General features: G+C 38.4%; 1 protein-coding gene across 1 annotated transcript; it reads right to left on the bottom strand.

Annotated features, from left to right (window-relative positions):
- Positions 1–1932: 1932 nt before the first annotated feature.
- Positions 1933–3092, bottom strand: LOC138340376 (uncharacterized). Its single transcript, XM_069292095.1, has 3 exons — positions 3087–3092; positions 2888–2969; positions 1933–2417 (listed from the first exon to the last, which is right to left on the bottom strand). Exons 1-3 carry the CDS (start codon positions 3090–3092, stop codon positions 1933–1935), a joined length of 573 nt encoding a protein of 190 aa, XP_069148196.1.
- Positions 3093–11908: the final 8816 nt, after the last annotated feature.

Here is an 11908-nt window from a genome sequence, read left to right as displayed (position 1 = left end):
AAGAGTGAACAAGAGAGATAGAGAGATTTAGGCGTGAGAGAGAGAGAGTTTGTGGGAGATAATGTGTCTTAAAACTAGGATAGTTGGCAAGACTTAGTCAATTTAAAAAAAAACTCAATAAATAAACAAATAATAATTAACAAAAATCTAATTTTCCTTTTTCTTAAATAAGCGATTAATTATTAATTTATTAAATTAAATCACCAATTAAAAAATCACATTAAAATCATTGCTCCTAGCTAGGTTAGAACCCACATTAAGCAAGAATTCATCTCATGGGCTCAATTTCGTCCCTCTCGCCCCAAATTGCCCCACCACTTTATTTATTAATTAATAACATATTTAGGGTAATTACGATACCTCCCTTAGCCATGAAAACACGATTTTACCCTTAGACCCTTCAAACCTAAGATTTATTCATTTTTATGTCAGGTAAAGACTACTTAGAGAAAATCTTCGTATTCGAGAGCCCTATTTGTTTAGACCCAACCTTTCCAAGCTCAACTAACTCCCCAAGTTAGTTTGCTTGGCATTAGTAAGGGTTCCGAGGTGTTGTTCTACGCTCATCAATCCGTGTGAGCCCTTGTCTAATCATTGGAATTCTTGACAAATTAAGCATTTCTTATCTTATTCATTTTTAGGGTTGTTACATTATCCGCCCCCCCTTAGAAACATTCGTCCCCGAATTACACTACCACTATCTAGCGTAATGCCTATCAAATCATAACATAATCAGTATGCACACCCAATCAATAGCAAAAAAAATATGGACAGATAAGGAATTGTAGACTTAAGAGTAAGAAGTCTAACCTCAAGAGCTAAAAAGATGAGGGTAACGGGAAATCATGTCGGCCTAAGCCTCCCACGTAGCACTCTCAAAAATATGATTTCTCCACAATACCTTCACTGTTGCAATCTCCTTGTTCCTCAGCCGCTTGACTTGTCTGTTTAAGATATCAACAGGTAACTCCTCATAAGACAAGTTTTCATCGACCCCCAAACCTTCCACATGTAGAATCGATGTTTGATTACTTAGGCACTTCTTTAATATGGATATCTGAAAGATTGGATAGACAGAAGCTAGAATTGCAGGCAATGCCAACTCATAGGCCATCTCACCAACACGCTGTAGTATCTCGTAAGGCCCAGCATACCTCAGACTCAATTCCCCCTTTCTACAAAACCTCATCACCCCATCAATGGCTGATATCTTTAGATAGACCTTGTCGCCAACATCAAACTATAAGGGTAGTTTTCTGTTATCTGTATATGATTTATGCCGACTGTAAGCAGTAGTCAACCTTTCCCTAATAACTCTGACCTTCTCTAAGGCCTCATGAATGATCTCTGGACCCTAAATGGATGACTCTCAAGCCTTGAACCACCCAACAGGAGATGTACACCTCATATCATACAGTGCCTCAAAAGGTGCCATCCGAATGCTGGAGTGATAGCTATTATTATACGATAATTCTATCAAAGGCAAATGGTAGTCCCAACTAACCATAAAGCCAATCATACACGCTCTCAACATGTCCTCCAATGTCTGAATGGTGCGCTCTACCTTCGTATCAGTCTGAGGATGAAAGGCAGTACCATGTTTTACCTACGTGCCCAAGGTCTTATGGAAATCTCTCCTGAAATGTGAAGTAAACTAAGCTCATCTATCTGAAATGATAGATAGAGCAATTCCACGCAATCTCACAATCTCATTTGTGTAGAGTCTCACATAGTCCTCGGCGCTCTAAGTAGACATCATAGGGATAAATGGGAATACATAGTCTATCTGTCCATAATAACCCATATGGAGTCATGTTGTATTCTTGTCTTCGGAGGACCAACCAAAAAGTTCATATTTTTTGAATCCCACTTCCATGTCAGAACCTCAATAATCAGAGTAAGACCGCAAGGCTTAAAATGTTCTGCCTCAACCTACTGACAATTAGGAAACTTTTCCACGTATTCAGAAATGTCCTTGTTCATACCATCCCACCAATAAATCTGTTTAAGATCATGATACATCTTGGTGGAACTTTGATGTATGGAATATCTGGAACCTTGGGCGTCTGCAACAATCATGGTCCGTAAATCATTTAGATCAGCTATACACATCCTGTCTTGATACCTAAGTATGCTATCACCTTGCAAAGCGAAAGAATCATTCATCTTTATCAACATTGAGTCCTTCATCTCCATCAACACATGATAGAGATGCTGACTGTGCATGACTTCAACTACATAGGATGATTCAGAACTAGGATGAACTGAAACACCCCTACTAGTAGAGTCAACCAATCTCATACCTAGTCTGGCAAGTCTGTGTAAATCTTTCTCTATCTCCTTCTTTTCATCATCAACATGAGTTGTACTTCTCATCCTCATCCTGCTCAAAGCATCAGCTACAATATTAGCCTTACCTGGATGGTAGTGAACATTCATGTCATAATCCTTTAACAGTTCTAACTATCTTAAATGACGTAGATTCAACTCCCTCTATGTGAACACGTACTAGAGACTCTTGTGGTTTTTGAACACATCCATATGCACTCTATACAAGTAGTGCCTCCATTGCTTCAGTGCAAACACCACAAATTTTAACTCCAGGTCATGAGTGGGATAATTTTTCTCATGAATATTGAGATGTCTTGACGCATAGGCTATAACCTTACAACCTATCATAAGAAAATAACCCAAACAAACCATATATGTATCACAATAAACAGTGCAATTGTCACCACACTTAGGCAAAGTACGCATCGGGGCTGAAGTGAGTCTGTCCTTGAGCTCCTGGAAACTCTTCTCACATGTCTCCGTCCATTAAAATTTGGACTTCTTCGTAATCAGAGATTTCAATTGGGCAGCAATGGAAGAAAATCCCTCTACGAACCTGCGGTAGTCACAAGCCAACCCAAGAAGCTATGAATATCTGCGAGAGTAGGAGGTTTTGGCCAGTTCTTAACAGCCTCACTCTACATGGGGTCCACCTCTACACCATGATCGGACACAACATGACCAATGAAGGTCACTAATCTAAGCCAAAATTCACACTTGCTATATTTGGCGTACAACTGATGTTGTCTAAGTACCTGCATGGTTAGTATCAAATTTGTTCATGGTCTTCCTTGGTCCTAGAGTAGATGATAATGTCATCAATGAATACTATTACGAAAGAGTCAAGGTATTCATGGAAGACCGTGTTCATGAGATCCATAAATGCAGCAAGTGCATTCATGAGACCAAATGACATAACCAAGAACTCATAATGACTATAACGGGTATGAAAAGTTGTCTTTGGTATATCTCTATCCCTAACCCTAAGATGATGATTATACCCTGAACGCAGATAAATCTTAGAGAAGAAACTATACCCTTGGAGTTGATCGAATAAATTATCTATTCTGGGAAGTAGTTAATTATTTTTTAAAGTGATTTTGTTGAGCTGCCGATAATCGATACACATTCTAACGGTTCCATCCTACTTTCTTACAAACAACACTGGAGCGCCTTAAGGGGATGTGTCGGCTGAATGAAACCCATAAAAGTGAGATACTTTAAGTGCAGCTTTAACTCTTAGTTCAGTTGGAGTCATTTTGTAGGGAGGAATTGAAATTGGTTTAGAATCCGATTCTAAGTCGATACCAAAGTCAATCTCTTGATGAGGGGTAAATCAAGGCAAGTCATCAGGAAATACATCTAGGAACTCATTCACAATAGGCACTGAGTCTATGGAAGGAATGTCATGACCAAAATCATTAACACTCACAATATGAAATAATAAACCCTTGGACATCATTTTATTGGTTATAAGGTTTGAAATCAAGGGATTCGGAATACTTGAGTTGTACCCCTCCCAGACTAGTTCCTCTTCATTAGGGAAATGAAATCTCAATACTCAAATACGACAATGAAATAAGCATAAAAATGTGAAGCCATTCCATGCAAAAGATAACATCAAAATAATCCATGGATAACTCAACCATATCTGCACACGTAGTCTTACCACTTAAAACTATTGGGCAATCCTTGTATACTCTATCAGTTCTTACATTTTCTCCAAAAGGTGTACTAACCACTATATGATCATGAAGAACTTCAGGTAATATATTTAAAGTGAGAGCAATAAAAGGAGTTACAAAGGAAAGCATGGACCCTTAATCAAGTAAAGCATAAACAGAAGTTGAGAATCCTTGCAGCATACCTATGACCACATCAGCGGACTTCTCCTACTCCTTCCTACCCTTTAAGGCATAGACCTTGTTCCTTATAGGAGGCTCGGCTACTGCTGCACCCTTTTGATTAGGCCTAGGATTAGCATTACCTCCACCATGACCTCTTTTATGGGGGCAGTCTCTAACCATATGCCCACTCTTACCACAACCGAAATAGGCATTAGTTCCCTTTCTGCACTCTCCAATGTGAGCACGGCCATACTTAGCACAGTTTTTTTTTGGATGCTGCATCTCACCTCCATTTCCCTTCTTGGGCTCAAGTCTTCCTCCTATTGGTGTTTTACTCTTCTATGAATTAGAATTCCAAGAACTATTCTGCCCCTTCCAGAACCTGGCCTGCTAACACATTTAAAAATAGTTTATATGGCCTCAATGGCAGGGACTTGCCTGATCTTGACGCTTTGGCCACCTAGCATCACAAACGCCCCTCTTTTTGCGGTTGTTCTCTACTTGATGGATAGTAAACATCAACTTGGAGAGGTCCATGTTATCATTTAGCATCGCATACCGACACTTCTACTCCAAATATTTGTTGATGCTAGTGAGGAATCTACTAATCTTATCCGTGCTGTTAGATACAAGGGATGTAGCAGACCTATATAATTTAACAAACTTGAGTACTCATCTCATCCTTGTTTTAAGGTACTAAGGAATATACTATACCTGGATAGTTTGAAAAACTTCACGGAATACTCCCTGAGTGTCATTGATCCCTGCTTAAGGTTTATAAACTCCTCAACCTTCTTCTCCCTTATATCCCTGGGAAAGAATTTCTCCATGAAGTTTGTGTTACACAGCTCCGAAGTGACCGGAACTCTACTGAAAGATCGGCTATCCTGCCACATCTTGCACTAAGTCTGTGCAATATCATTTAGGTGATAGGAATCCAGCTCTTCTTTCTTAGTGTATGTTGCCTTCATAGCCACCAAAATCTTATGCACCTCATCCACAAACTCCTGGGGTCCTCTAAAGTCTTAGATCCTGTAAAAATAGGATGGTTCATCCTGCTGAAGTATCTCAGCCTGTCAACCATGCAAGGCACCGGTGGGTTCTCCCTCTCTACATTCTATCGTTTGACCTCGGCAGTCATGGCATAGGCCTGCATAGTTATTGCATGTTCCATCTTATCTAGAGATAAACGCACCTCCACATCAGTAAACCCAGTTGGGTTAACTGGCAGAACTAGTCCTTCAGCTGGAGCCAGGGGTGGAACATGATTGTTCCCAGAAGCTTCTCCTCTTATCCTCTGACCAACGTTCCTCCTAGTATTCATTCTCTGAAAAACAATAAGGATTCATGTTAGACACACTAATAACATAAAGAAATCGAACATTAGGAAAGGCACGATAAGATCAAAAGAAGGAAATTTTTACCATGCACCATGCAATCACAAATTCAGGATAGTGGTGCACTTCACTACCTTGACTTAGAAACTGCTCAATGTTGTTGACGTGAACTTATAACATCGAAATATAACCTACGGCTCTAATATCAACTTTGTCATGACCAGAATCTAGACCACATATGATACTGGCGTTGTTCACCTCTCAAAGATCGCAGACAAGCATACATATGGCATCATTACTTCATCTAGGTTAATTTTGGTGGAAGTTTGAACTTTTCGTTGCTTAATATTCTTTCTAATCGTTTCAAATATAATCATAATTTTTTCAGCATCAACCATCTAATATTAAGATCATTAAATGAAAGAAATCGTTTATAATATAAATAACTAAATACTTTACAACATGGCACCAATACAAAGTCTGAAATTATATGGGAAAGAAGAGCTAGTGGAACATACTCCACTAACTCAATCCTAAGACTAAGATAGAATATAAATGGGTGCACCACTAGCCTAGATTAGAGACTACATGATGCAAAGTAAAATTCCCTTCTTCTAATCTTATTGTGCCTTCTATAATGTCGGATTTCTTGGTCTTAAGAGTGTATCTTAAATCAACTCTTGAAGTTTCTAAAAGATGAATACAAGGAGAAAAGCAGGACATGAGATTGGAGGAGCGGCTACTGGGTAATTCATGTTTCTCGCTAGGCTCCATCTACTAGAACAGAGATGCTTCTTAACTCAACTAGGATTGCAGATGGAGAATTAAGGACAACATTGGTACAGATGGCCAAAGCTAGAACTTTACAAGCTCAGGATATTGATATGCTCAAACTTACTTCTCAAATAAGAAGTAAAGTGGTCGTGTCAAGTAAATAACCCTACTAATTCGGTTGGGATCGTTCCCACAAGGAAAATAGTTTAGACTTAACTTCAATCTATTAGTACTATTGTTCATTCAACTCTTTCCTTGGAAAGCAAAAATGATAAAAGGGGGGGTTTTCTATTTCTAAATAAATGAAAATAACTAGAGAAATTAAAAAAGACAACTAACAGAAATTTTAGTATAAATATATTCTTTCCTAATATAAATTAAAAGAGACAACTAGAGTTACGTGTTCCCCAAAGGTTCATAACTTGATAATTCTAACTATAACTATTCTTTCCTAGTATCTTGCATGCAAAGTGATAAGTTATGTATTTCTAAATCCTTTGTCCGGCACCTAGAAATTTTCATTCCTCACCTTAGTCCTCCTAGGTGTGTTGCTAAACTAACCCTTACATTTACCTCATATTAAGCATCGTATTTGATATTTGACTAAGTTATTACCTCGTACAAATCAATACTAGCCTATTAGATAGTATAAACTAAATCTATGTTGATAATTCTTTTCCTATTATCTACCTCCTTGGTTTGGCAAGTACCATTAAGGAGAGTTCTAATGTTGGCCATCCTTTAAAAAGACTTCTAAGCGAAAGAATTATCAATACATGCAAGACACTATTTTAGAATTGTCAGTTTAGTTAGGTTTTCCCTCATTATTTACCTATTGTTCCCACAACCCTAGTTATGGAGTTTATTTACCCATATTCATAATCACAATATTCAAATATGTAATATAAGAATTCATGCACTTACTTAAATGAGAAAGAATAGAATCCAAAACTTCACTTGGTTAATCAGCAAAAGTGACCAACAATCAATTACAAGAGTCTAAAAATATTCAAGAGTCTCACAAAGAGTCTAATATATAATCAAGAGTCCAACCTAAAATATAATCAAGGGTCTAACCTCAAAAAAGAGGTTTTTCAAACTATTTATAAACAATAAGAACCTAATTAAATCAGGACTCTATTTGCTGGAAATCTGTCAAAATGCGGTTGGGTCGACGGACTTTGAGACAGATCGTTGTGGTCACGATGGACCGTATGGACTCCGTCATCCCATAATTGTGCAATTGCTTCTTCTCCTATATTCATTACCCTCGACGTCAGGTATGACGGATCGTCACAGGAACAAGGGTCCGTCGAGGGTCTCTGTTCCAAAACACTTGAACTCTTGGAATTTGGGTACTGGACTACTTCCCTGATCTTCATGACGAACTAGGAGGACGGACCGTCATGGATACGACGGTCCGCTACGCTCTCCGTAACCATACCCTTGGTTAGACTACCCCATCTTCCTTCAGCAACTGCACTACTATGCCACCTACGAACGGTCACGGGCACAACGAACTCTCACATGCTCTGTAGGTGGTACTTTTCTGTATTTCTCTCTCAAAAACCTCCGCATTCATCTTTGGGGTGTCATAACCAGAAATTTCGACTATAAATAAACTTAAAAACACATGTTAGACACCCTTAAATAAAATCTCATCATTTTTTGACTTCTAAAAGCTAGTTGAATAGGCTAAAACACGCTTGTACCTCCGTGAACTAGTTTCCAGATGTCATGGATGTTCTTGGACCATTTTGTTTCGAGACTTATGAAATTGATTATATACATTAAACTGGACCTTAAACAGTGTCTAGACCTTATGACATTAATGTTAGTCTCTAAAACACGTCTTGGATTTTAAAAGCGTTACAAAGGTATTCCGTGATGTGACAGTTGTATTGAAGTATACCTTATATTAAAATTGATAGTGATAGTATAATGTTCAATTAAAATGTCTTGAACTATGTATTTTGAGTTGTTGTCTAAGATCTAAATTTTATAAGGATGGTTATAACTTTTCAATGTTCTTTAATATGATATGACTATGTAAATGGGCTAACCCCACATGTATGAATTGTAATGAAAGGACAATAGTCATGCAATTCTTATTGAGATATGAAGATGTTGATTATACAAGGGATAGACCCTATAACCTAAACTATGTTTTTATAATAATAGGAAACTTAAAGACATATTAAAAGGGACCTTATCTTAGCACAGAGAGAACTTGGGATGGGGAGGTGTTGACTTCCCCTAGAGGAAGATTCACCATACAGTTCAACATGAGGTGTTGACTCCCATATGAGGGATACTCACCCTATGGATTCTCATGAGATGATACTCCAAGTGTCAAATGGGCATCTAGAGAGTTCACACCTATCGCCTAGTTCCTTAACTATGTTGCCCGCATCGGAAGACTAGCTAGTGGAATCACCTAGAAAGCTACGTTTCTGTTTTATTCTACTTTGTATGGTAGAACATGTTAAATCAGTCTAATGTTTCAACTAGATACAACATTTAGCTCGGTGTTCTATGTCAGTAAACCAAGTGTTCCCTAAACAAAAATAAAGTAAGGAAGTTTTTTAGAGTCGCCACTTTGAATTGAGTTACGGTCTTCCAAGTCACCTTTTATTGTTTAATCTCTAATCAAAAGGAAATGACTCTTTGTTTGGTGTGCGAACCAGAAATTCGGATAAGGAATTCTGTTGACCGAAAGGAAGGTATTAGGCACCTCTCGAGTCTCATGGTTCTAGCACGGTAGCTTTATTGACTTTTATATGACTTGACTTTAGATGATGGGGTTGAATTTGAGCTTTGAGATGAGAGACCGAATGAATAAACAAACGACTTTTGCCCCAGTATACTACAATATAAATTTTTGGATTTGTATTTGGTTGAACCGAATCCAATATTAGAGGTGCCTACGTATCTTGCCGAGACAAGAATCAGGTCAAACATAGTTCAAGCAATTTGTTTTTTTTTTGTTTTTTTTATGAGAAGTCAAGGAAAAATCATAACCAAGAGATCCCCGTGAATCAACCCTCGAAATGTCGAGCCCAAACATAAGGGTTTCTAATGTCGAAACTAAATCATATGTAATATCTTTTCACAGCATCAACATTGACGACTGTTTCTGTCACTTTGCTTTCTATATCTGCTAAGTAAAGAGCACCATTGGGTAATACCCTTTTAACAACGAATGGTCCTCTCCAATTTGGAGAAAATTTGCCTTTGGTTTCGGCATGATGTGGCAAAATGCGTCTCAACAATAATTGACCCTCTTTAAAATGTCTGGGACGCACCTTTTTGTTATATGCCCGTGCCATTCTTTTCTAATATAATTGTCCATGACATACTGATGTCAGACGCTTCTCATGAATCGAACTTAATTGCTCTAACCGAGTTTTTATCCACTCATCATCATCAATTTCAGCCTCCACAACAATTCGTAAAGAAGGGATTTCAATCTCTGCAGGTATAACTGCCTCAGTCCCGTATACCAGTGAATATGGGGTAGCGCCCACTGACGTACGGACTGTAGTGCGATAACCCAACAAAGCAAAAGGTAAATTTTCATGCCATTGTCGAGAACTTTGAACCATCTTACGAAGTTTTTTTTATATTATTGTTAGCATCTTCTACAGCCCCATTTGCCTTTGGGTGGTACAGAGTCGAATTTCGATGCTCAATCTTAAATTGGTAGCATACCTCTTGCATTAAGTAGCTGTTGAGATTTGCGGCGTTGTCAGTTATAATCACCTTTGGAATACCAAACCGACAGATCATGTTGAAATGGATGAAGTCCACGACGACCTTCTTGGTCACTGACTTGAAAGTTACTGCTTCCACCCACTTTGTAAAATAATCAATAGCCACCAAGATGAACCTGTGAACATTCGATGCTTTTGGTTCTGTCGGTCCAATCACATCCATTCCCCATGCCACGAAAGTCCATGGAGCAGACATTGCATGCAAATCATAAGGGGGAGAATGTATTAAATCACCATGTATTTGATATTCATGGCATTTACGAACAAATCGTATGGAATCCCGCTCCATGGTGAGCCAATAATATCCTGCTCGAAGTATCTTCTTAGCTAGAACATATCCATTCATATGAGGTCCACAAACTCCTGAGTGTACTTCAATCATGATTGTGGAAGCCTCTTGAGAATTTACACACCTTAGAAGACCTAAATCGGGTGTCTTCTTGTACATTATGCCTCCGCTTAAGAAAAAAAACCCTTGATAGTCATTGAATAGTTCTTTTTTGATTACTGGTTACATCCGACGGACATTCTCCAGACTGAAGATATGTTTTGAAATCATGAAACCAAGGCTTGCCATCAAATCCTCCTTAATCATGTTGCAATAAGCATGTTGATCACGAATTTATATGTATAAAGGGTCGATATGAGCGTCATCAGGGTGTTGGAGAATCGAAGATAAAGTGGTCAATGCATCTGCAATCTCATTGTGCATTCTGGGAATGTGTCTAAACTTTATAGACACGAATCATTGACAAAGACTTTGTAAACAATGTTGATATGGTATGAGCTTTTGGTCTCGAGTTTCCTACTCTCCTTGAATTTGATGAACTAGTAAGTTTGAGTCTCTTAACACTAAGAATTCTTGGATGCCCATGTCAACAGCTAACCTCAGACCCAAATGCACGCTTCATACTCAGACGTATTATTAGTACAATAGAATCTAAGTTGGGCTGATATAGGGTAATATTCCCGTGATTCAGACATAAGAACAGCTCCTATTCCAACTCCTTTCCTGTTAGAGGCACCATCAAAGAATAACTTCCAACCTTGATCGTTTTTGTGACAAGATATCTCTACATCTAGAAAATAGGTTTTAAGTGGTTCCTATTCTTCATCAATAGGGTTCTCTGCCAAATGATCTGCCAATGCTTGAGCTTTCATTGCGGTCCGCGCTATATAGATAATGTCGAACTCTGTGAGCAATATTTGCCATTTCGCAAGCCTGCCTGTAGGCATGGGCTTTTAAAAAATATATTTCAATGGATCCATACGAGAGATGAGATAAGTAGTGTAAGATGAAAGAAAATGTTTCAACTTCTGTGCTACCCAAGTTAAGGCACAACACGTTCTTTCACGAAGGGTGTACTTCACTTCGTAAACATTAAACTTCTTGCTGAGGTAATCAATGGCACGCTCTTTCTTCCCTGTGTCATCATGCTGACCCTGTACACAACCAAAAGAATTATCCAGTACTGACATAAAAAATATCAAAGGTCTTCCCGGCTTGGGAGGAACTAACACAGGGGGATTCGATAGGTAGTTCTTAATTCTTTCAAAAGCTTCTCGACATTCTTCGGTCCACTCGACTGTAGCATTCTTTTTCAACAACATAAAGATAGGCTCACAAGTTGTTGTGAGTTGAGAAATGAATCTACTGATGTAGTTTAACCTTCCTAGAAGGCTCATAACCTCAGTTTTGTTCTTTGGATGTGGCAATTCTTGAATTGCTTTTATTTTTGAAGGATCCAACTCGATACCTCTTCGACTGACTATAAACCCCAAAAGCTTCCCCGATGGTACTCCAAATACACATTTTGTAGGATTAATCTTGACATTATACCTGCGG

The sequence above is a fragment of the Solanum lycopersicum genome, chromosome 12 (assembly GCF_036512215.1).
Source record: "Solanum lycopersicum chromosome 12, SLM_r2.1".
Taxonomy (NCBI): domain Eukaryota; kingdom Viridiplantae; phylum Streptophyta; class Magnoliopsida; order Solanales; family Solanaceae; genus Solanum; species Solanum lycopersicum.
This window is presented reverse-complemented; position numbering and strand designations above follow the sequence as displayed.

Coding starts and splice junctions, on each gene's coding strand:
- LOC138340376 (XM_069292095.1), bottom strand. Junction 2,418..2,887: donor TTGGCTTGTGACTACCGCAG/GTTCGTAGAGGG, acceptor ACTACCATCCAG/GTAAGGCTAATATTGTAGCT.